The following is a 26328-nucleotide window of genomic DNA, read 5'->3' on the forward strand; positions in this document are numbered from 1 at the left end:
TTGAGGGAAGTGCAAGTGAAAAGCTGCTTCACTTGAAAGGAGTGTTTGGGCAAATACTAGCTCGGTATTTAAAATCTTTCGAAGATTGTTTTGAATTATAGCTACGCTTTATAAATGCACATTTTCAAACTTCCATAATGAGTTTTCTGAACAGCTGGAGTGTGGGGATTTTGAATAGCAAGACTTGGAAAGTTAATGGAAACAAAAAATGCTGGAAAAACTCAACAGGTCTGACAGCATCTGTGGAGAGAGAGAGAGAGAGAGAGAGAGACAGAAATAACGTTTCGAGTCCGTATGACTCTTCTCCAGATCTTGGAAAGTTAATGTTAATTGCATGAAGTTAGTAAAACCAATTTCAATAAAAGTTGCTTTCATATTCTTTGCAGTAGTACATGACTATCCTTGATGAAGGCTCAGAGGTGGGCCAACTGACTATGGGAGATAGAAACCAAGTGAATTTTCTGTGAGCTGATATCAGAGCTACAGGTGTCCTCTGTGCTCCAGGGAGATCGCCTGTGCTTCTGGTCCGTATATCAGGTATTGACTGGGTAAGCTTGCTGAGCCAGGTAGAGCCACCCAGATTAAAACAATGACCTTCTTTCCAGGTGATGCTTTTGAGACAAAGGGAATTTTGCCTGGATGGTGTCCTCAGCACACGCTTCCTCGGTCTGGATGAAAACCGTTGCATTTAATGTGTGCCACAGCCACAGCAGCCTCTGTCTTTCACACAGGCAACCTGAAGATTAGTTAAATGCTAAAAAGGCAACATTAATATCCAGTAACTAAGCTATACAGACCAGGCAAGATCCCCAATTCGTGTGTGAACTGGTCTCTACAGAAGGGCCTGCGAGAGTGCTGCAGTTGCTCCCTGGACTATTGAGTAGAAAAACAGGCGTGGTTCCTGATCTCAATCATTCAAACGTGATCTCTGCTGGACGTCCATATGTGTGCATTGAACAGGATTCAGTTTGACTCGAAAACCTCTGAAATTGAATATTTGACATCGAGGCTTATATGTGAATTATGACTAGTTGGGCAGGGTACCATAGAGTGACTGGCGCCGAACTGAACTCAAGCAAGGAATCTGTCTTCAGGAGAGGAAGCAATTGGAGAAAATTTACAGAGCAAAAGATTCAAACTGGTGCCCACACAGGTCAAGGGAAGTCCCAGGTGGCAACCAGTGCATTTGTTTTCCTTATCTGAGTTAGACCTATTTGCAGTTAATTTGTGATTATAAACACAACAGATGAAAGCCGCCTTGAAGGAAATGAGAAGTTCTCAGTGAGCTGGTGGAATGTTGAGAGGGCACATTCTTAAATATAAAGGTCTTGGCGTGTTTATTCTCTGTTTCCTTGTTTAAAAAGGCAATAGTAACTTCCATCTGCCAATTAACTACTTTAAACTTAGATGTAAATTTAATTAAGGATAGACTGGGCTTTCTCGCTGGAAAGTAAGAAAAAAAAGAAAGCCTTGCATTTATATAGCACCTTTCACGGCCACCAAACCTCTCGAAGTGCTTTACAGAAAATGAAGTACTTTTGAGATGCAGTCACTGTTGTAATGTAGAAAATGTAATTTGAAGTAAAAGAATAGAGATGGCAATAAACACAGAATGGACAGGAATACTTGTATAGTATCTTTGCATATGACAAAATAACCCACGGCACTTTTTATTCAATGAATAATCTTTTTCACTTTGCGTGGTAAATTGTTGTGTAGGTGAGGATGATTATTGTGCCATGGCAGCAGCATTTTATAAGCAGTTACCAGTTGAATAATCTGTTTCTTATGTTAGTACAATGAACATACCAAATTGACCGAGAGGGAAGAACTAGTTCCATTAAACCTGCCACACACCATGATGGCTAGAGCATCCTTTCAGACCCCTACACCCTTTCCCTTGGTAATCTGGGGGAGGCAAAAATGCAGAATAAATCCAGGATTTATAAGGGGGGAAAAAAGTTCAAAGCATCTTTCCGACCCTCCTCAGATGACCAAAACCATGGGCCAAGTGATATCTACAAAGGCACTTACTTTCTGTATAATATAATCTCCAACCCAGTCAAGGACCAATCCATCTCCCTCTTGTAAACATACAGAGAGTCAGCACCCACCAAAACTAGCTGGCAATGGCTCATTTTGGTTTAAGAGGGATGGTGGTCACAATAGCAGAAAATCTCCCTGCTCCTTAAGTAGTGCAATATGATCTTTAACAATCACCTGAACTGTTAGTTTTGGGCAGGTGGGACCATGGTTTAATGTCCCAGCTGAAGGACAGTACCTCCAACAATACAGCATTCTCTCTCAATACTGCATTGGACTATAGGCCTAGCTTAGCTACTCTAGTTCTGGCTTGAGTGGACAGAGTATAAGAGCAAAGAGTTTATGTTAAACTTGTATAAAACACTGGTTCTATCTCAACTGAAGTATTATATCCAGTTCTGGGCACCACACTTTAGGAAAGGTGTGAAGACATTAGAGAGAATGTAGAAAAAAAAATCACAAGAATGGTTCCAGGGATGGAGAACTTCAGTTACATAGATTGGAAAAGTTGGGACTATTTTTCATGGGGAAAGGAAGGTTGAGAGGAGATTTGATGGGGATATTCAAAATCATGAGGGGATTGGATAAAGTAGATGGGGAGAAACTGTTCCCACTGGTGGAAGGATTGAGAACAGGAAGGTGCAAGATTAAGGTAATTGGCCAAAAAAAAAGCAACAGCGACACAAGGAGTAGCTTTTTCATACAGCACGTGATTATGATCTGATATGCACTGCTTGAGATTGTGGTGGAGGCAGGTTCAACCGAGGCATTCAAAATGGAATTGGATTATTTTTGGAAAAGGGAGAACGTGCAGGGTCAGGGAGAAGGCAGGGGGGATGGCACTAGGTGCATTACTCATTCGGAGAGCGGCACAGACCTTGTCGGCTCCCAATCGAGAAAAGCTTTTGAGAAGCAACTGAGGAGAAAAAAAGAGGGGGAGAAAAAATCTGGTTTAAGGTATATAATAGCAATGTAAAGACAGCTTTGTTGCTATAAAACGTCTGTGAATTTGAATTAATATTTTTTCTCTGATTTTTGATATTTATGCCAGGACTATCCGTAATTTCCCTGGATATTTATCGTGAAGTTCCAGCTGAGCTGCTGTTCAGTATCCTCAGGATTTGTAGTGTGGGTGGACAGTCAATTAAACACAGTGAATAAAGTGGAATTTGTTAAGGGATACTCACTTCCTCCCCTTCCCCAGCCTCGCTCTCCCTCCACCTTTGATTCCATGGAGCAGCAGCAGTGGAGAATTAACAACACTGGGTGGCATCAAGATGAATTTCATAAAACATATTGGCTCCTTTAAACATATTCTCTCTTGTTGTGCCAATTCTATCTAGCGCTGCCCCTTAAACCAGTCCTAAGTTTCAGGTAACCAAACTTGGAGCAAGGCCATTTGGAGCAAGGTCAGTAGGGATAGGGAAAGCATTTTATATGTCACATGGAATAGTTCTGGAATAGTGTGCCTTCTGGTGAGGAGTGTACCCACGGAACTCAGGTGGAGTAGACTGCTGTTGACTGGCAATCAGACTAGCTCTTTGAAGACAAAGAGCTGAAATTGCTCATGAGGAAGACAGAGTTTTATAGAGTTTTGTAACTCATTGTGATCACTGATGTCTGGGTGGGTTGCTGAGAAATTTAAGAGATCTGTCTTGGCTGTGTCTGCCATTTAATGTGCAGTTTGTGATGTGTTTGACCACAGTTTGCAGTTAATTCATATGATGTTAATTCTAGATGTTAGAGCATACGGTAGATAGTGTTGACTGTTTGCTTTGCTGACTTTTGTAGAGTAAAGTTTCTTCTCTTTATTTAAAATCATGGAATCTTGTGGCTTTATTCTCCTAATAAGTAACTGGGATTTCAAATTTTGTCCAAGTTACTGTACTTACCTGGATTGTAACGCAATTGAGGTGTGATCTGGGATCGTAACAACATATATGTTGCAGAAGAGACTCTGGAAATGTTCAGCACTTCCCATACCTTGGAAGCCAGCTCTCTCAAAAGCCACCATTGGCGAGGAGGTCCAACACTGGGTCAGCTGTGCCAGCTCAGCCTTCTACAGGCTACAGCAGCAAGTGTTTGACAACAAAAACCTCCACAAGTCAAAAGTCCTAGTGTACAGAGCAGTTGCAGTCATCACACTTCTGGTTCTGAAGTGAGACCTGGACTGTACAATCAACGACACATAAGAGCGCTAGAGAAATTCCATCAGCAATACCTCTGCCACATCCCCGGAGTTCAATGAGAGGACCGTTGAACAAACACTAGTGTCCTCCTTGTAGCCAGCTTCACAGACATTCAGGAAAAACTCATGCAAAATCAACTATTAATGGACTGAACCCTGGATGGCCAAAAAGCGTCTTCCCCACCGCGCTCTTTTTTTCTCAACTCTCAAATGGCCAAATCCCTGGGAAGGACTTAGAAAATGCTTCAAAGACACCTCTGAAGCTCACCTTGAAGCACGGCAGCTTTGGCATTAATGACTGGGAGGAGCCTGCCACCAATCGTTCAAAATGGCAACAGCTTGTCCATCAAGCTGCATCACACTTTGACTCACAACATCTTACTGATGAGGCAGAGAGGCGGCAGAGAAGGAAGCAAATCCTGCCCTCCTGGATCCCACCACCTTGCGGGACATCCTGCCCTGTGTGCCCAAAGGTCAGCAGGTCAAGAAACTCTTGATCCTGGCAGAAACTCTTAACCCTGAAAGGATGTCATCCTCGAATGGAGGGACAGCTGCCAGTGACAACAAGGACAAAAACAGAAACAGAAATACCTGGAAAAACTCAGCAGGTCTGGCAGCATCAGCGGAGAAGAGCACAGTTGACGTTTCGAGTCCTCATGACCCTTCAACCCTTCAATAGTGACAGCAAGGATATTGGCCTTTCAGCTCAGTTGGTCCTTCCCAGTGTTTATGCTCCACATGTGCCTCCTTTCTCCCTCTTTATCTAGCCCCATTGCTTGCTGGTGACAATAAAAAGAGGAGACTGTACTCCTCCCCACAAAATGAAGTCAGAATTGTGTGTTTCATGGTACAGGTATCAACGTAGCAGTAGTTCAGTAATACAAATAGTGAGAATAAAGGGGAGCTTTCCAGTCCCACCCCCACCCCCCTCACCACACAATCTTTGCTGATTTATATTTATTTAGGTTAAAGAAATAACCTTAACTACACTCTCAATGGGAAATTGCTGATTTGGCAATAAGTCAAAAGAATTGAGAATGAAACCAGGAGACAAATATCTTTTCCTAATCTTGCAAAATGCAATGGGGAAGCAAGAAAGAAGCCAGCTTTGCCTCAGTGGGTACCTGTGAAGGCTGAGAGTACTCAGTGAGACGCGCTGAAATGCCTTGCGTCTTCCTGCCCTACTTTACCCTCAGCAGGGGGTAACACATCTCTGGACAACATGTGCACGTAGAGCTGGCAAGCTGAAAATTCAGCCTTTTACTAACTTACTGATTTAGAAACAGGATAGATTGACAAGGGTTTCATTCTTACATTGGTGTAATCTCTTTTGGCATTTAGAAGCTTTGTTTAAAAAGAATTTTTAAAGCACTTGGAACGACTTAGTCCAAGAAATGTAAAATAGATTGGGATGTGTTGTTGAATCATTATTCTGCCAGACGCTAAAAGAGTTTAATTCTACAGTCTTCTCAGTAGTTATAGCACACTTTGCTCCAAAAGATTAGACATTCCTGCCTTAATTTAGCACTAATTGGCAGTCAGACAGAAAAATCAATAGGGTGCCTGTCATGGGAGATGAAAACCTTAATTCCACTTCTTAAATAAACTTAAGGCATTTTCACTGCATTGGAGAAAATGTGCCAGTAGTTTGAAATTTGCAAAACACAATGCAGTCCCCAAAAAGTTAATTAAGAACTAAACAATTGCAAAATACTAATTTCAATCATAATGAAGACATTAACTAGTTTATTTTAAGTTCAAGAGACTGGAATTTGATATGAACAGTTTAAAGGTTCACCTGACAACATAGTTACTTCTACCCTTTATAGAAGAGATAGAAAATAGTTGTTTAATAGTATAGAACAGAGTCTTGTTGAAGAAAGAGACATGCTGTCTAAGCTTTTCATTTTGCACTCATCAGGACAAGTTTGCAAGAATGCCAATAGTAAAGCGAAAAACAATTTATACTGCATGAGAAGAGGGTGCTAATTGGTTGGCAAGTGGACTCTGCTAGGGGTGTTGCCATGGAGAATACACTAGGGGAAGTTAACTGCCAAGCTTCTGTTCAAATTCAAACCAGGCAGGTCGACTCTGATCAAGGTATTGGGATGAAGAATGAACCAGGGAATGGCTGTTCCCCCAAGCTTTTGTTTTTGTTCAGTTGAAAAAGGCACAATGCATGAACATGCTCGTTCTGTCTGCTTTTATATTCATTTTCTCCCATTTACAAAACCAACTATCCCGTAAGCTTTCATAACCGGTTATCAATTGGATTGCAAGGATATGATTTGTGATTGATACGAGAATTTGTTTCTAGAGGGATATATTTTGAAAGATAAAGAATAGATTGTTTCAGCTGGGGCATTTCACCAATGTAGGATATAACAGCGAAAGATATTAAAGGTGCACTTATTCATAGTATTAGGCAACATTCCAGGCCTTTAATTTAGGGTTCAGCAAATTGAATTACAGATACAGTGTCTCATCTGAAAACTGGAGATGTCTGAAAACTGGACATTTTTATAAGCTTCCACACGCGAATTCTTATTAAATGAGTAAAATAACTTACCGACTTGTTGGTCTAGGTGCTGCATTGGCACAGTGCCATACTGGGTGAGTTGTCAGCTTCATGCACCGGTCTTTTCCCGCGTTCTGAATGGTCCGAGCAACTCTTGAGACCATGTAGCCCAATCCGCGTGGAACCACTCAACTCTACTCAAACTGGCAAGATCTGAAATCCGGCAAAGACTCTGTACCTGAGGTTGCTGGTTTTGAGACACTGTACCTATATCAGATGAATTTTTGAAGAGCAGAAACATGTACTGCTTATGGTTTGATGCTCGTTGATGTAGCTCCAGCCCCTTGGAGTTAGGAATGGAGGCACCTTGATTGGCACCCCATCCACAAATATATACTCCCTCCACCACCAAAGCACACTGGCAGCAGTGTGGACCATCTACAAGATGCACTTCAGGAACTCACCAAGTATCCTTAAGCAGCACCTTCCAAACCCCACGACCACCACCATCTAAAAGGACAAGGGCAGCAGACACATGGGAACACCACCACCTGGAAGTTCCCCTCCAAGCCACTCACTATCCTGACTTGGAAATATATCGCTATTCCCTCACTGTTGCTGTGTCAAAATCCTGGAAGTCCCTCCCTAACAGCACTGTGGGTGTACAAACACCAGATGGACTGCAGCGGTTCAAGAAGGCAGCTCACCACCACCTTCTCAAGGGCAATTAGGGATGGGCAATAAATGCTGGCCTAGCCAGCGACGCCCACATCCCATGAGTGAATTAAAAAAAAAAACCTGTCTCCCCCCATTGCTTGCTTAATTGTAATTTTGGAACATGTTTATTGTTTCAATTCCAAAATTATCTGATGGCTTGCTGGCATCCTGTTTTTTTAGGAAATGGAGGGAATAGGTCTTGCTTAGAAATGTAAACATAAAATAGTAAATAATCCTGTAATCTAAAGGATTTCCGTTTCAGGCCTCCAGATGTTGTGTGGCAGCAGCACTATGAAATACTGATCAGTAGCGTTCACTGGCTAGCAGATGTTTGAGGCCATTGGCAGATTCTGGGTTTGCGATCTCTCCTGTGTCCATTAATCTTGTGGAAATCTTGGGACACATGGTTTGGAATCTATTCAAATATTTATCACAACACTGGAAGATTCATCAATCTTTCAAAAACAGCTGATGGTAATTTTCCAATAAAATCAGTTGCGGTTATAATGGAACCTAGGATCCCTCCCCATCCCCCCCACCCTGCTCCTTTAAAGCTGTTGGACTCACCAGATGTGCTACTGCCACACGCTACTTGGTCTTCGTTTGATGGAGCTCGTAACTGTGAGATATTATTGGAGATGGATCACTGCACTGTTTCTCTCTTCCTTCTAATATCCAGTGAGAGAAAGAAAAGGAATGCAATTAAGATCTGGGGTTACTTTAGCACGTTAGGCATCTGAATGAAATGTTGAAGGCCAGTGTTGGCTGAGGCTTAGTTGGTAGCCCTCCTGCCTCTAAATCAAAAAGTTCCCAATTCAAGCCCCACTCCAGGTCTTGGACACAAGGATCAAGGCTGACGCTCTAGTGCAGTACTGGGAGAGTGCAGCCCTGTCGGAAGTGCTTTCTTTTGGATGAGATGTTAAACCAAGCCCCTGTCTGTTCTCTGAGGTGGACATAAAAGATCCAATGGCAACACTTTGAACAAGAACAGGGCAGCCATCCATGGTAACTTGCCGAATACTTATCTCTCAATCAGCATCACAAAAATGCTATCTGGTCAATACCACAATGCTATCTGTGGGAGCTTGCTGTGTGCAAATTGGCTGCCATGTTTGCTACATTATAACATGACTACACTTCGAAAGGACTCGTTGGCTGTAAAGCACTCTGATATGTCTGATGGTTTTGAAAGCCACTATATAAATACCGACCTTTTTTTCATTATCTTACAGCACAAGAGGTTGCCATTCAGCCCATTATGCCTGTGCCAATTCTTTGAAAGTCTTAATAGAGTTATGAGTGAAGTTTTTATTTCCCTCCCCTTTCCAGTAAGGACTCTACTTAACTAATGCCCAGTGTAACAAATTTGAAATTAGGAACTCAGTGTCTCTGTACAAGCATTGACTTGACTCATGTCTCATTTCTCCATGATGTAGTGTTCCCGAAAGCGGCTGTTGAGAAAGATGAGTTTTGGCTTGTGATTCAGTGACAAAACATTAAGTGAATCATACTGATCTCATTGGTGGTCTTCTGTCTTGTAAGACGATGATTTGCGTCTTGGTGGTCAACTAGGCATCACCTGGTGTGGCTCAGGAGCCCCCCCTCTGGCATGACCGCCTCTGCTGGATTTGCTGCAGAGGAAGACAGTGGCTGGGAAGGTGTAAGATTCACTGGCCCCTGTTTTCTCTGGGTCCTCTTCTTGGCCAGCTGAGCTTTTACCTTCTACTCGCCTCTTCCAAGGCCCTTCCAAACGGTCAGCCTCCAGAGGTCACAGCTGTCATCAGTCACCTCCCAGTGGTCACTCTCAATGTCCACCATCTTCATCTCTTTCCTGTAGGCGTCCTTCTAGTGAAAATATGGACATCCGGGTGGTCATGACCTAGTGACCAGTTTTACCATACAGAAGGTTTCTGGTTCATCATCCATCCAATGAACGTGGCTGTGCCAGCATTGGCTTAGCATTGAGTTTATGCTGATGAAAATAGCACACTCCAGGACCCTTGAGTGAGGTGACCTTGTCCTGCTAAGAGAGGCCAAGGATATGTCTAAGACAGCGAAGGTGGAAACTGTTCAGCCTTCTCTTACCTCCTGCCTAGCATGAGTTGTCCATGTCTCACCACTGTAGACGAGTGCACTGGGGACGCAGGCTTGGTGGACTTGCAGTTTGGTTTTCAGTCAGGTTGCCATAGCTCCACATGCTGTTACTCAGCAAGGACGTTACAGCTTCAGTTTTGCAATGCCTGTGTTGATTTCAGCATCAAGTGACAGATTGCTGGTGATTGTGAAGCCGAGACATGTGAAACCATAAAACATGGTGTGGCCGCCAGTGGTGGAGCAATTAAAACCAGGGCTATCCAAGAGGCAAGAATAACAGAAATGCTGAGATCTCAGAGGGTTGTGTGACTGGAAGAGTTTACAGAGGTGTGGGGGGAGGTCACAGAGGAATTTAAAAGCAAGGATGAGAATTTTAAAAGTACAGTGAAGAGAGAGCATAACAAACCAGCCTTTTAGGGAAAACAAAAACAGAATTACCTGGAAAAACTCAGCAGGTCTGGCAGCATCGGTGGAGAAGAAAAGAGTTGACGTTTCGGGTCCACACAACCCTTCAACAGAACTAACAGCCTTTTAGGGAAATTTAAAGAGGAGTACAAGATTATAAGTTAATGATTAGTTGGAAACTTCAAAGAGGAGGGCTGGGAACAGTGATAACCTTTTAAGCTTAGAAAATGTGGAAATGCATTTAAATATTGAAGAGAAATACATTGCAGTTAGCATCAAAATTAGTTTTGAGACACCATGTGCAAAATCCCTGTAACAAATATATTTTAGTTGTCATAATTATAGTACATATATCGATATATATTCTCCGTCATCTATTGTACTATACGTAATCTGGGAGTTCTGATGTTGACATACAAAGTGTTCCATTCCACAGAAATATTTCACCTCACATTAATCAGCAGGGGAAAAAAAAAAAGGGAATGTTACAAATTCCAGTGTGGTACACAAACATAGGCCTCGATCTTCCAGCCAGCAGCAATGCTGGGCACATTGCCACTGCTCGATAAGATGTTACCCACCCGATTTATACTGCCCATTTCTCCAGGGATCTTCCAATCCCAGCTGAACGAGGAGTGGGCAGCACGGCATCTCCCATCGAAATCCGGCCAGCAGGATAGCGTTGGGGGAAAGGAGAGGACACGCCATGTTTCTAGGACACTAGCTGCCGTCTTCAGATAAGTTTTTTGAAGGTCCTGTCTTTTAATGAATGAGTGTGGGTGAGAGAAAGAGCGAGCGAACGGGGTGAGGCGGGTGGGTGGGTGGGTGAGGTGAGTAAACGAGTCTGGTGGATGGATCGGATTAGGTCGGGGGTGGTTTGGTCGGGTCGGGTCGGCGGGGGGTAGTCAGGTGGCTGAAGGGATAGTCAGATCCAGCCAAGGAGGGTAGTCATGTCGGGTTGGAAGGATGGGGTGGTGGGAGGAATAGTCAGGAGGTCAGCCAGCATCGGGTGGGGGGGTAGGGGGTGGGGTGATTGGGGGATGGCCAGTTGTGGAGTTAGACCAGGCTTTAATGTCTAACATTTCCTGGGAAACTATCAAAGCAAATCCCGTGTATCTAGCCCAAGTCTTCGCCCTGAGCTCAGGTTCGGAGACATTGACAGAGGGTCCCAGGCAGCAGGCAATCAGCCCATCAGAAGTTTAAACTTCCTGGCCAATTCCCATGTATGTCTGTATGTCAGGATATCCACAGGTTCCTAATGCACGTCTCCCAATTATGTCCCATCTCTGGTGATCTGGAGACTGGAAGATTTGGGCCATTATGTTTTAATTATAAAGGAAGTTTTTGCTAAACCTTCAATTTAAATGATTGTCCTGTTGAGATAGCATGAAGGGAAAAAAAAAATTTAAATTTGTTTCTCTTCCACATTCTCTTGTTTAAATTCCGTTTTTTTTAAAAATGGACAAATGGCTGGACTGATAAAATGGCCACTGGTGACCACATGATGGTAGTTCTGGAAGTTTCTGGACAAAGGCTAACACATTAAACCCCTGGAATGTAACACTCCTTGCATTTTGTAAACATTCCAGCCAAGTAATCACAAAGGATAGTTATGGAGAAAGGCAGAGCTTCTTGTGACTCCCCGTCTCCAACGTTGTGCGAATGGTTCTACCGTTACCTGCTCAAAACACGATAGGTTTGAACAAGGGTCTCGTTAGCTGAATAGCTCAACCTGCAACCGCCGGGTCACGTGACCAAAAATTGAGCTGTTTGAATTGCTTTAATTAAACAGCTTTTGGGTTTTCTCTTCAGCCTGTCGTTTCACATCTGACTGGCAGGTCACACACAGGCAAGCTCTGGCCAGGCTGGATAACCGGCTCCCATCTAACCTGACTCTGCTGGGAAGATTTTGTGCTGTTGCCCGCAGAACTGGTTCAATCTCTGTGCTTCTGCTTCATCTTGGGACATCGACACCACCAGAAAACCAAACCTGATACCACCGGTCTCCAGCCAGCCAACCTCTGCGGGGAAAAGATTCCCTCATTGGACTTTGATCTGGACTCATGTGAAACCTTAACTCTTATTTTTAATCATGGTCTTTGCCCTGAACCCCTTTCTTTTCTGTGTGTGTGTATGTGTGTGTGTGTGTGTGTGTGTGTGTGGTGTGTGTGTGTGTGTGATGTACACTTAGACTTTCTAAGCTATTTTATGGGGCAGGAGTAAGAATTTAATTCGAAAAAAACTAAACGCAATGGCCCGGATTTTCACTCCCGATGTGGGGGCGCAGAGTCAGGAAATGTGCCGACTTGCCGAATCTGTCTTGGGAGAAAGTGCCCCCGATGGCCAGAATTACACTCCAGGGAAGTGTCTGCATGCCGGACTTGGGCCCGCTGTTCCCGGAAACAATTCCGAGGCAACCACAGGATGGCCAAGTATTCCAAGAATGATGGTCGAGGGGGTGGGAGAGGGAGCTGTAGGATCGACTGGGAGAGGAAGAGGAAGAGGTGTCGGTGGGGGGGGGGGGGGGGGGGAGGTTAGGAGGGAGGGAATAAAGGCATGGGGGGAAAGAGGATGTGGAGGAGGGGGTAACGGGGGAAGAGAATGGCAACTGGGAAAGTAGGTGTAAGGGGGGGGCGAAGGTGTGAGGGGAGGGAGTCTGGGGGAGGGGGGAGGGAAGTGGGAGGGAGTGGGGGGAGGGAAGTGGGAGGGAGTGGGGGGAGGGAAGTGGGAGGGAGTGGGGGGAGAGAAGTGGGAGGGAGTGGGGGGAGAGAAGTGGGAGAGAGTGGGGGGAGGGAGTGGGGGGAGGGAGTGGGGGGAGGGGAGGGAGTTTGGGGGGAGGGGAGGGGGGGGAGTGCGGGGAGGTGGGGGAGGGAGTGCGGGGAGGGGAATGGGGAAGTGCGAGGAGGGGAGGGATTTTGGGGGGGGAGGGGAGGGCTTGCGGGGAGGGAGTGTGGGAAGATGAGGGGATGGGGTGTGGGGAGGGAGTGCGGGATATGGAGGGAATGAGGGGAGGGGATGAAGTGCGAGGAGAGGAAGGGCTGAGGGGAGGGGATGAGCAGAGGGGATGGAGTGAGAGGAGAGGGGATGCGGGGAGGGGAGGGGAGGGAGTTTGGGGGGAGGGGACGGGACGGGAGTGGAATGTGGGGGGGAGTGCGGGGGGGGGGGGGGGAGTGCGGGGAGAGGAAGGGAGGGGAGGGAGTGCGGGGAGAGGAAGGGAGGGAGGGGAGGGGGAGGGGAAGGGGGAGGGGGGGAGGGGAAGGGGGAGGGGGGGAGGGGAAGGGGGAGGGGGGGAAGGGGGACGGGGAGGGGAGTGCGGGGAGGGGAGTGGGGGGAGTGTGAGGAGGGGAGGGATTTTGGGCGGGGAGGGGAGGGAGTGCGGGGAGGGGAGGGGATGAGCAGAGGGGATGGAGTGCGAGGAGAGGAGAGGAGGGGATGCGGGGAGGGGAGGGAGTTTGGGGGGAGGGGATGGGACGGGAGTGGAATATGGGGGGGGGGAGTGCGGGGCGGAGGGGAGGGGAGGGAGGGGAGGGGAAGGGGCGGGGAAGGGGAGGGAGTGCGGAGAGGGGAGGGAGTGCGGGGAGGGGAGGGAGGGCGGGAGGGGAAGGAGTGCGGGGAGGGGAAGGAGTGCGGGAAATGGAGGGGATGAGGGGAGGGGATGAGGGGAGGGGGTGGAGTGGGGGAAATGGAGGGGATGAGGGGAAGGGATGCGGGGAGGGGGTGCGAAGAAGGGAATGGGGAGAGGAGGGAGTGCGGAGCGGAGAGCGGAGGGAAGGTGGGGGGTGCGAGTGAGGGGAGGGGCTGCAGTGGAGGCGAGGGGTGTGCGGAGAGGGGAGGGCATCTGGGGGAGTGCAGGGGAGGGGAGTGGTGGGGGTGGGGGTGGAGGGGTGGGGGGTAGTCCAGGGGTAATGAGAATGACCGAGGGCAGAGTGAGGCGGTAGGGTGGGAGGGTGAGGGTGCGATGGTAGCGGTAGAAGGGATGGCGAGGGTGGTTGGTGGGGACTCGGAGCCAGACACGGACCCTGGGGGTGTGAAGGAGGAGGTCGGGGAGGTGAGTGTGGGTGGGGGTGGGATTTTTGGGAAGGAAGAGAATGTGCACGTTCACCTGGACATCCCGGAGGAAAAGGGTTGTGGCTGGTAGGTCACCGAGGGGAGGTGGAAGGTGATGCCGGGGGGACAACTGTGATGGGGGAAAGGAAATGGGTGACTGGGGGAGGGGAAAAGACAGGGGAGCGCACATAAAACCGAATCCAGACCATGCTGTCCAAATCGAAAGTGAAATGACAGTCATGGTGGGTGAGATCAGACTGTATGGGAGTGTGGTCAGGGGGTGGGCGGAGATACAGGTCAGCTCAGATGGACAACTGAAAACAAACCCCAGCATTGAGAATGCTCAGGACATCCAAGTGACTATGATACGGGAAGGATCCACATGCGTGGGAGAGGCTTGCACAAGGCTCCGGAATGCCCTACCACACATACAATTCTCCCTCCAGAATCACTCATTGGTCAGCTACTCCCTCTGTGGTGACAGAGGGCGAGGCTGAGGGGCTCACAGGCAAAGGGGACTCGGAGGGAGAGGACAGCCTCTGAGATTCCTGAGTGGATGACGCAGGAGTGTCTAGCTGCTGTTCCTCCTTCCTTCAGGTGCTCGGGGGCCCCACCCTGACTCCTTGAGGGGAAGGAGCACCTGGAGGGACATCGAGGTGCCCGTCTCCCTCTCACATTGCCACTGCAGGAACTCACCCATGGCTCCCCCTGATGGAGTGCAGGTCTGCACACATCTCCGTGTTCTGCTGGACCAGGGTCTCCATGGAGACCTCCATACCGGCGCATGTGGGCACCACCTCATCAGAGAGCAGGCAGACGCAATCCTCCAATTCACGTGCCACTCTTCCAACAGCTCTGTGTGACGTTCTCACGCCTTCTGCTGACTCTCCAGGATGAGTTGGAAGGCCGAATCTAGACGCTCGTCACCTGACTCAGACCTCACAAGATGCTTGAGTCCCAGTAGTTGGCCGAGTGCCAGGGAGCTCACACAAACCTGACTCCTGCTGCTGCGGATATGTGTCTGCGCAGTGACCACCAGATTGTGAACCCAAGCCTGCTCTAGATCGAGGTCCCACCGAGGTGTGTGTCTCTGCGCTGGTGCAGAGTGTGGGTAAGCGCTGTGACAGGTCTTCCAGGCTGTTAAATTCCAGCTCTTCAATGGAGGAGGTGTCCTCTTGGCTGGAGGTGAGGGCGTGGATGGAACTGAGGGACCTGCTGGCTGAGGGTGTCGGTCGCTTGACGTTACTTTTCCGATGAAGAAGTCTAAGCCTTGTTATGGCCATGTGGGAAGAGAGCTGTGCCTCAGTTCACACAGCTAGTTTGCTGTTTATCCTTTTACAATGGGACCAAAACCAGTTGCGGGGGGGTGGGAGAGCAGGGTGGGGGCAGAAGGGGAGATGGAAGGCAGCGGAGAAATGGCAGGACAATGACTACCTTGAAATGAACACAATTCGGAACCAACTCACCTCTTCACATGTAGAGCAATTAGTGCCAATTCTCATTTAATGGGATGTTTATAATTAACTATTACAGCAGTTTAAAATTATAAATGATTTTGGATGCTTTTTCAAGTATTCAATAAACTCTCAGATTACTAGTGTGTGCCTTGCTTGTATAGTACTGTAGACAAATTCACACCAAGACTGTAGAATGTTGAACTACATAGCCAAAACATTAGAATACAAGTCAAGGGAGGTCATGATCAAACTATACAGGGCTCTAGTCAGACTGAACTCTTAAGTACTGTGTACAGTTCTGGTCACTGAGAAACAAGGAGGATATTCAAACGCTGGCAGCATTTCGAAGAAGAGCAATGAGCCTGATTTCTCGTAGCAGTTCTGAGTTATGAGGAAAGATAAAGAGACATGGGCTTTACACCCTGGATAGCAAGCATCTGAGAAAGGATCTTATAGTGGTATAGAACAGTCAATACTGTAAATTAAACTCTAAGCGCAGGATAAAGGGACACGGAATCAAATTAGTTATAACTTTAGGACTGATATCAGGAACTGCTTCATTATGTGGAGAGTCAGCCCTCGGAATGGACTTCCAGGCAAAGTGATAGGGACACATGTCCCAGGATCATTTAGACAATTAATGCAGCAGCGGGAAACGTAGGTTTGTCAGCAGCAGCAGAATTGAGAGGAGCCAAATAGCCTTAACTCATCCATACATATCTCATGATTTTATGAAGACTAGTCAATCTGCCATTGTGATTTAAGACCAAGTGGAGTCTTCAAGTGAGGAAAGATTAGAGGGTCAAGATAATTCAGCTGGGGTATGGAGACATAAGTCAGTCCCCAGAGGTATGCATTGTGTATTTTTATATTCCCATTATAAATTACATTGTCCACATTTAAAATGGAAACTGTTTATATGAACTTGTCATGCTATAATTACATTGTCTGCCATTAGTGGCACTGTAATGCTTCCAATGACAGAGGATGTAATCATGGTATGATAATTGTATGTAGCCAGTTTCCATTATAAAGATAGGAATTTTATTGCAGGAAAAGTAGACAGGAAGTGCACGCAGACATAAAAAAAATCAATAAATCACAAGTCCATCTCTTATGGCATTGTGTTTCAGGAGTCAGGACTAAGTGTAACTTTCAGGTAAAGGGGAAAGTGAGGGAGGGCACATTTGGACCAGGCTGTTCAAACACAATGTAGATTCCCTTTCAAAGTCGTAGATTTTATCCTTATTTTTGTATATCTATTATAAATCTCATGTTCACATTTATGATGGAAACTGCCACGTAAATATGTCATGTATTGATACCCACTCACCAATGGTGTTTCTACCACACTTTGAGGGGAGAATAGAACTCCAGTGTGACCAGTTGAAACAAGTAGTCTCCATTACAAGATGTAGAAATAGACATTTGTAATGGTAAAGGTTGAGCGTGCAGATGTAAGTTATTAAATGTATAAAATACAGATAAATTGCAGCCGTCAGATTGTGTCTGGGTGTGCAGTGGTATTTTATGACTCAAGGTAGGCCAATTGTTTGAACTAGATATCAATTTAATATATGTTCCTCGGGGAGTTCTGGATTCCTTTTAACAGCAGAAATATTTGAGATATAACGATTCCTTTGTAGCGTAAAGCTTGCCAAGTACTATATTGGATCTTTATCAAGTTCTCAAACTTGTGAGAAGAATAATTCCCGGCAAATCGGGGGCACCGGGGAGACTCGTTTGATTTAATGACATTAAACCTGGTGACACTGTACTTATGTAACAGCAACAAAAAAAAAAAACACCAGTTACATTACACTTCTGTGCTAGTGTATTGTAGTCATTGATGGGAAGGAGATGCCTGCACATGAGATGGAAACTTTAAAGGGCCTGGTTAACAGCTAAAAAGATTTAAATTATTCTATAGTCAACTGGTGTTAATGAGTAAATGAGTGGATAAAACTAAGGATCATTCCCAATCTGGGCAGTTATTGGTTTCTTCTCTGTAAGATACTGTTGTCAAATGCATCAATCCAACTATACATTAAGATGTGCCTCATTAGATTAAATTTTATGGTTAACTGTCAAACTACCCAAAACACACAAATAAACTGATCCCCAGAGTAAGCATCTGACTGACTGGTTTGGATCGGATCTTGCTCCTCTGTAATGTGACAAATGATGGCCCTAATGAATAAGACATCAGCCAACGACATACGAGTTTATATTTAGTAGCTGTGATCAGCTATGTTACTTCTGATAGGATATTACTGTGAACAATTGAATATGGGGTGCTTATGTAGTTTAGGGGTGATGCAATAATTTTGAACACAGGTGCAACTTGGTGCTTCGCAAATATGCAAAGGCATATTTGAATCCTTATTATGGGTTGCAGATTTTTTTATTTTTGCAGTGGGCCACTGTTGGATAGTAGAAACAGTGTCAATGTACCCAACATTGTTTTTACTGGAGTCTCCAATCCATATTAAGAAGGGTTCAAATATGCCATGCAGTTTGTATAGCACCAAATTGCATTGATGCTCAAAATTATTGCATCACCCCTAAACAATATAAGCACTCGCAAATACAGTTGTTCACGGTAATATTATGTGGGAAATAACATAACTGATCACAGCGACAAATTATAAACTGATTTGTCATAGGCTGATGTCCCATTAAGGCCATAATTTGTCACATTAAGAGAGGAGCAAGATCCTAACCAGCGGAGAGTCAGATGTTTAGTCTGGCGATTGGTTTATTTGTATGTTGGAGTAACTTGGACAGTTGGCATCAAAATTTATAAATGCTCTTCCATTAAGTTATCCAATTACAAGATGGAGGACATTTAAATACTGTAGCTCAGCTTTACATAAATACATTTAACAGGATCCTGGTTCACAGTCCTAGCAAAACACAAAATAGAACTGCTACTTCCAAGTAGCCTTGGAATTAAATTCGCAGTGTGACTTAGTGATAATGAACAAGTATCTTGTTCCAAACCATTTCACAAGTTTGAGGAAATTTATCATTTTCATTCAAAGTTTTGCAAGTGTCTCAGTTGGACTTTTTAAACTAATTTCAGTGGCACTGCTTTCTTCATTCCTTTTTGCATAAGAATACTACAGTATAATGGCTCGGAGTCACTCTGTTACTTCAAGTAACTTTACGATTTAAAAGAATGCACTTTTTCAGCTCAAACCTCACATTTCACGAGAGAGAAGTCTACATATTCCATAAAGACCTCTCTATCCAATGCCTGGTTATTCTAACATGGGACTCCTCGCATGGATGAACCAAGTAGGTTTCTGCTGTGACTCAGTTGGCAGCATTCTCACCTTCGAGTAAGGAGACTATGGGTTCAAGCACCACTGCAGAATTTGAGCACAAAAATCAAAGCTGACACTCCAGGTAAACATAAAAGAATCCAAGGCACCATTTCAAAGAAGAGGAGTTATTCCTGGTCTCTTGGCCAATATTTCTCCATCAATCAACAGAAGACAGATGACCCCCGGACATTACCACATCGCTGTTTGTTGGACCTTGCTGTGTAAATTGGCTATCACGTTACCTACGTTACAGCCAGTGATGTGAAGTGTAATTACAGTAAAGTGTTTTGGGTGGTTGTGCGGTTAGGGCGCTATATAAATGGAAGTCTTTTTTTTTTACTAATCCCCTATTTAAGGGAATGCTAATTTCCTTCTCCAAGTTCCTGTCAACAGGTATCATTCCAACCCCTTTTCCAAGAGGAGGCTGATTGTGTTTCAGTTATCTACTTTTTGGGGGGATTCTATTCTCCATATCCATCATCCTGTGGGGAATTTTATTTTCCCACTCTCTAATATTTTTATGGCCTGGGTGCGTTCTAAACTATTTTTTCACCAAAAACATCACAAGCATAAAATGAATGAAAAAGAAATCAGTGACATAATTGAGGAATAAGGTTTTACAATTTTGCACAGAGAAGTTATTTATTTTTTTAATAAAATGATCGTTAATTAGCAGTAAAGGATACAATAAGCAGATTCTAAATAGGTGCTGTAACACAAAGAGTTGAAAATGTTTAATTTTGGAAAATGTGCCTTTTGCAGTCAAGAGTGTTGCAAGTAGAAACATAGTAAAATGAAATTCAATAAATGGAGTGTGCTGCAAAAACATTATAGAGCCTGTTCCAGATGAATATCATGTTACAGTAGCTATGTGTGAATAAACTTTAACTGCTAGAAAACTGGAAGATTTTATTTAATAATATATAATAGATTTTGTTCACATTACACTGTAAAAGCTGACACCTATTGTATAATAAAGTTTGTGTCATTTAGAAAGCTGGAGTATTAACCTGAGAGGACAGATGCAGGAATGCTGGCTTCAGAATCATGACTTGTCCTGCTCACAATTATTGGCAAATCTCATAGGGAACTGGCAACACAGGCCAACTCCAAATGAGAGTTACTCTGTTTTTAAAAAAAAACTCACAAAATTAGATTTTCTCTGTAGTGTAAAAATATTAACCATGCCCTGGGACTAAAATAACAAGCTATAAGTTATAGAATGGACTGCAATTACACTGTGGTGTAGACAGTGATTTAAAAAAACTTCCTATTTTAAAATGGCTACTCAGACATTCATTTTTTTAAAAAATTGATTTTAGAGATACCTCTGCAGAATGCAAAATTATTTTGTTAATTAATAGAAGCTCCCTTTATCAAAATTTGATGCTGTACTGAATGAATTTTGTAAGGTATCTCTAGTGTCACACACTATTGTTTATTCATCTGGTTCCTTTTATATTGTTATTGCTCTTGTGCTGTGTTTTTATTTGTTTCTTAGTAAGATTATGATCTTGAATTTTATTTATGCTGTCAGTGATACTGTCTTGTACTCCACTTACTGCCTGCACTTCATTTGAACATTCCAGTACCCCCTCCAATAATCAGCCCAGTTCTGCTCACAACACACCTCCTTTAACAGTATGGCTAACAGTTGCTGTGCTGAGTCTCAGCGATCACCCTGCCCCTTTGGATGTAATTTTGTTCCTGCTGGCTGGTTGAGCCAATGGATCCAAGCAAAGGAGGTCCCAATGCCTTTGAACAAGCTCCAATGAGCTGTAGCACAGAGAAACTTGGGGCATGTTTTCTTCATTAAAAACTGCTTCAGTCCACAATGGCAACACCTCCAAAGTTCCACTGACAGATGCAGGAAGAATTTCGCACAAATCAACATTTGATCAGACACAAGCTACAGCAAGTTCTTCCTTATTCAATTTCAAGACAGTGGCACATAAACTTTTGGCAGATAGGGAAGCAGAAGAGCATCAGAAGTAAAGTGGAATAAGGAATCTGTGAATCTTTGATGAATGGAAACAGTCTTTTCTGGCCTGAGATAGCCCAGTAGAGAGCAGTTAGCTCAGATGGTTAGCCTGTGGTTCAGAATAATGCCAACAGCATGGGTTTTGATTCCTGTTCTGACTGAGGTAAGACTTGGGACCTGCCTCTTTGTCCTGCCCATGAGAGTGGAAGGCAATGGCAAACCACCATTGACAAAACTACCAAGTAAAACCACTCGGGACAAAGTATCAGCAGACATTTGAGCCAAGAACCTGCCTTCAGGCAGAGTACGTGTGGAATGGAATAATCCAGGACCCCAAAGGAAATTGGATATATGAAAGCTTTTACAACTCAGACAGCCAGGCAGTGAAGGAGAGGATACTGGAGCCTAGTCTTTATTCACTTGCCAGCTTTAATTTACATACATTGCATACCATGCATCTCCAACAAAAACCTCTCTTAACCTGTTCCTCTATATATGAGAACAGGTGTGTCCCCAGTTATTGCCCATTACTTGTATAAGAAATTGGATAGTAATTGTATTCAATTAACATGAGGTGGGCTTCAGTTTAAGTCTGTCTCATGATGCATTGTAGGTAAGGTAACCTTGCTATCCTGCAGCTTACCATACATAACTGTATGGAAGTCAAATTTTTCAGACCAATATTTTAGGCAAAAATTTAAGGAAATTTCCCAGCATTATTTTAAATTGACCACAGGCGCTGTGATTCTTTTTATTTTTTCATCTTCCTGGACCTAAATTACTAATGAATGCAGGGGGTGTTACATGTGGTTGCACCTTTCGTAAGAGCTTGTATGAGGATTAAAGAGCCTGATGGTCCTTTCTCACCTTCCTTCTCATGGATTTGGATTTTTGCATAGAGAGGCACTGGGTATTACTGTGGGTTTTGGGGGCATGTTCAACTTTGCTCTGTTGCTCCTACACACACACTAGTCTGAAGCTAACTCAGGACCACTTTAGCCTCTTAACAAGCCATTATTCTACTTATAAACTGAAGCTACTTAAAATAGGTTATTAAATACTAGCAACAGCTAGCGATCACTGTTAGTTTGTTCGTCAAAAATACAACTGCCTGGAAGTAGGCTCATCAAACTTTCACTGGAAAGTCAGACTGTTCATAAGATTGTCTTATATATAGTACAGAAACTTTGTTAATAATAACATTCCAAGTTGTGTAAGCCTCATTTTATTTAGTGGCAGGGATAGATAACTAACTAACATACATATAAATTAGGAGCAGGAGTTGGCCATTCAGCCCCTCGAGCCTGCTCCGCCACTCAATAAGATCATGGCTGATCTGATGGTGGCCTCAACTCCACTTTCCTTCCTACCCCCCCGTACCCTTTGACTCCTTTGTCAATCAACAATCTATCTAACTCAGTCTTAAAAATATTCAGTGATGCTGCTTCCACCGCTCTTTGGGAAGAGAGTTCCACATACAACCCTCTGAAATACAATACCTACTTGGCTAATCTGTCCTTGATTGTTACACATATGTACTTCATTAGAAGAGAAATATTAGCATGGTTTAAGTGGTAAACCCAAGGGGCTGTTTGTATATTGAGCTAGGTTTTGAATAAGAATGAGGAGTTATCCCATTGTATAACTGACATTCTCCGCTCAACCAGATGGTCATTCGGGTCAAGACTGCTTGCAGGATGTTACACTGTGGGAAATGGCTGCCATATTTGCCTATATGAAAAAAGTTATTCCACTTCAAAGTAGCTTACTGTAGTTGGAATGCTTTGGCATATTTCTGAGGTACATGATGGGTTGCTATAGAAATGCTCTTTTTTTTTCCCCAATGTGTAAACATACATTGCAGCGGGTTCAATGCCTTATGTTTCATAGATTAGTCCATATACTTTTGCAGGCTTTGCCGGCATTAGAACAAAATTTCCCAGAAAGAAAATGCAAAGCCCTAATTTACCCCAAAGCTGGAGAACAGAGTCAGTATCTGATATAGTTATGATAATGTGGAAGGGGTGATTTTAATATTCCTCCAAGGAAATTCAGGTCTGTGGTCTTTCCTTATGTAACAGAGCAATGTCATCAGAAAACATTGAAATAAAATTGTGACGTGAATGGGAACACACAACACATGTAAGATTATTGATATAACAGGTTTGGTCAGTTTAGTATATGAAGAGACTAAACCATACTTTTTTATAATTCATTCATGGGATGTAGGCATCGCTGGCTAGGCCAGCATTTGTTGCCCATCCCTAATTGCCCTTGAGCAGGTGGTGGTGAGCTGTCTTCTTGAACTGTTGAAGTCCATGTTGTGTAAGTAGACTCACAGTGCTGTTAGGGATGCACTTCCAGGAATTTGTTCAGCGACAGTTAAAAAAAAAGGCAATAAATTTTCAAGTCAGGATACTGTGTGGTTTGGAGGGGAACTTCCAGGTGGTGGTGTTCCCATGTGTCTGCTGCCCTTGTCCTTATAGATGGTAGTGGTCGTGGGTTTGGAAGGTGCTGTCTAAGGAGGCTTGGTGAGTTCCTGCAGTGCATCTTGTAGATGGTACACACTGTTGTCACTGTGTGAAGATGGTGGAGGGAGTGAATGTTTGTGGATGGGGTGCCAATCAAGCGGGCTGCTTTGTCCTGGATGCTGTAAAGCTTCTCGAGTCTTGTTGGAACTGCATTCATCCAGGCAAGCAGAAAGTATTCCATCACACTCCTGACTTGTGCCTTGTAGATGGTGGACAGGCTTTGGGGAGTTAGGAGGTGAGTTACTCGCCGCACAATCCCTAGCCCTGACCTGTTTTTGTAGCCACAGTATTTATATAGCTAGTCCAGTTCAGTTTCTGGTCAATGGTAACCCCCCCCCCACCCCAGGTTGTTGATAGTGGGAGATTCAGCGATGGTAATGCCATTGAATGTCATGGGGCGATGGTTAGATTCTCTCTTGTTGGAGATGGTCATTGCCTGGCATTTGTGTGACGTGAAGGTTACTTGCCACTTGTCAGCCCGGGCCTAGATATTGTGCAGGTCATGCTGCAATTGGACAGACATACTTCAGGGAAACAGCTGTGAAATGTTTTCTGCGTTTTGGCAATGCACAGTGGATTTGAAAACTTGCATCTGAGTAGTGATATGAGAACAACAAAGTATAAATGTACTTCAAGGTTTAAAAAATAGGCAATTGACAGGTGATAAAATATAAAACAAGAAAAAAGCTGACAGCAGGGGGCAACAGTAAATAAATTCCACAGTATCTGAATGTGATATGAAAGATGAAAGATTAAAATCCACCTAGCGTTTTGAAGATATGTCTTATATGTTAAAACAGAATCAGAATGTTAAATTTTCTCCTCAAATATATTCAGTGATTAAATGAAGGGAGTTGTTTATAATTCTACTTTCTAGCCTTACAAGAAAAGACAGATGAGCTTTAGAGTGGTGAAAAAATAAATGGAGTCCTGGGCTCAGTGTGGATGCCTGAGTAGTGACATGAGAACAACGAAATGTACACATACTTAAGTTTTTTAAAGAAAAATCATGTGAGCAGGCATCTCTGGTGAAAAAATATAATTCAAGAAATAGAGCTGGCGATCAGGTAGCAGGAAGCAACAGTAAATAGATTCCACAGTATGTGGAAGTGATATAAAAGGTCAAGATATGCTGCATTTGGAATATGCTCTCAGGTAAAGGAATGACAGATTTTTCAAGAATTCCCCATAGTCTTTGTTTCCCTGTAGCTGTTTCCCTGTGGCTGTTTTCATAACAGCAGTGAAGTCTTAGTTCTGTTGAAGGGTCATGAGGACTCGAAACGTCAACTGTTTTCTTCTCCGCCGACGCTGCCAGACCTGCTGAGTTTTTCCAGGTAATTCTGTTTTTGTCTTAGTCCTATTCTCCTGTCAAGAGGATTCATTCATTTCTTTTTGTTTTTAAAAGGTTACCTGGTTTTATCGGATGAATGGTTCACTGAATATGTCTTTGAAGTGGTTGTGGACAAGAAGTATATACCAGCGGAGATTCTGAAAGTAATGGAGCAAGAACCCAGAGTTCTTCCAGCTTGGGATCCAATGGGTGCCCTAGCATAAACAATCAAGACTGTCTTCATTTTACATGGATGTTTTTACATTCTTCATGCTACTCTGTTAAAGTTACAAATAAACATACATTCGTTCTTACTCTTAGCTGGAAATTTTTTCTCACTGTTGAACTACCATTGTAAGATACAAAACTGTAGACTTGTGAGAGAAGTCTTCCTGTTTTGTCATCCTGAAGTTTAGAATCTTTCAAAAGATCGTGCCACTTACCCAACCTTGACAAAGACTAATCAATATTTTCAGTAAGTATGCATCAAGTCTATTTTCCGCTCATACATTGGGTTTGTTAAGTTGCTCATGACAAGGAACTGAGATGTTGCAGAATCGAACACCCAATGACTGTATCAAGTCATCTCTGAACAAGCATAGTATGAGACAGATGCAGTGACCAATGCCGCTATGGACAACAGTACGGACCTAAGTTATAGCTTTGCAGAACACCTGCGGTCTGTCCACAAGAAAGACCCAAACCTCCCTGTCGCTTGCCATTTTAACACTCCACCCTGCTCTCTTGCCCACATGTCTGTCCTTGGCTTGCTGCATTGTTCCAGTGAAGCCCAACGCAAACTGGAGGAACAGCACCTCATCTTCCGACTAGGCACTTTACAGCCTTCCGGACTGAATATTGAATTCAACAATTTTAGATCTTGAACTCCCTCCTCCATCCCCACCCCCTTTCCGTTTCTTCCCCCTCCCTTTTGTTTTTTCCAATAATTTATATAGATTTTTCTTTTACCACCTATTTCCATTATTTTTAAATCCATACCTGTAATGCCCTGTTAGTCTTTCCACCCCACCCCCACTACTAGAGCTGTACCTTGAGTGTCCTGCCATCCATTCTTAATTAGCACATTTTCTTAGATAATATCACCACCTTCAACACCTCTTTGTTCCTTTGTCTGTGACATCTTTTGATTATCTGCTCCTATCACTGCTTGCTTGTCCCTACAACCACCGCCCCCCCTCCACCAACTTCTCTCTCTCTCTCTCTCCCCCCCCTCCCCCCAACCTTAAACCAGCTTATATTTCACCCCTCTCCTAATTTTACTCGGTTCTGTTGAAGGGTCATGAGGACTCAAAACGTCAACTCTTTTCTTCTCCGCCGATGCTGCCAGACCTGCTGAGTTATTCCAGGTAATTCTGTTTTTGTTTTGGATTTCCAGCACCTGCAGTAGTTTTTTGTTTTTATCTAATTTATAGTCTCTCTACTCTAAACCTTGAGTAAAGTCTACTGAATGTTAGGTAATGACAATCTAAAGTAATTATACACATTCCTCAGTATATATCATGGAAGAGGATTTTTTTTTATCCTATTTTCTTCAACTGCATTCTGGCACAGATTCCCCGGGGGGAATATATGCTCTTTTTTTGCCCCACAGTCCATTCAAATTTTTCATTGCTCTCTCCTAACTTCTGATAAAAGAATTTGTTCAAAGCCCATTAATCAGAAATCCA

At 43.9% G+C, this 26328-nt stretch overlaps 1 protein-coding gene across 1 annotated transcript in view; it reads left to right on the forward strand.

The window, feature by feature from the left end:
* blmh (bleomycin hydrolase) overlaps positions 1–24954 on the forward strand; it is a 100077-nt gene extending 75123 nt beyond the window's left edge. Inside the window, exon 12 of the mRNA XM_078547998.1 lies at positions 24716–24954. Coding sequence (XP_078404124.1) covers positions 24716–24864 — 149 coding nt within the window. The 3' untranslated portion in view covers positions 24865–24954. The remainder of the gene's footprint in view (positions 1–24715) is intronic.
* Positions 24955–26328: the final 1374 nt, after the last annotated feature.

The sequence above is a fragment of the Cetorhinus maximus genome, chromosome 9 (assembly GCF_964194155.1).
Source record: "Cetorhinus maximus chromosome 9, sCetMax3.hap1.1, whole genome shotgun sequence".
NCBI classification, from domain to species: Eukaryota; Metazoa; Chordata; class Chondrichthyes; order Lamniformes; family Cetorhinidae; genus Cetorhinus; species Cetorhinus maximus.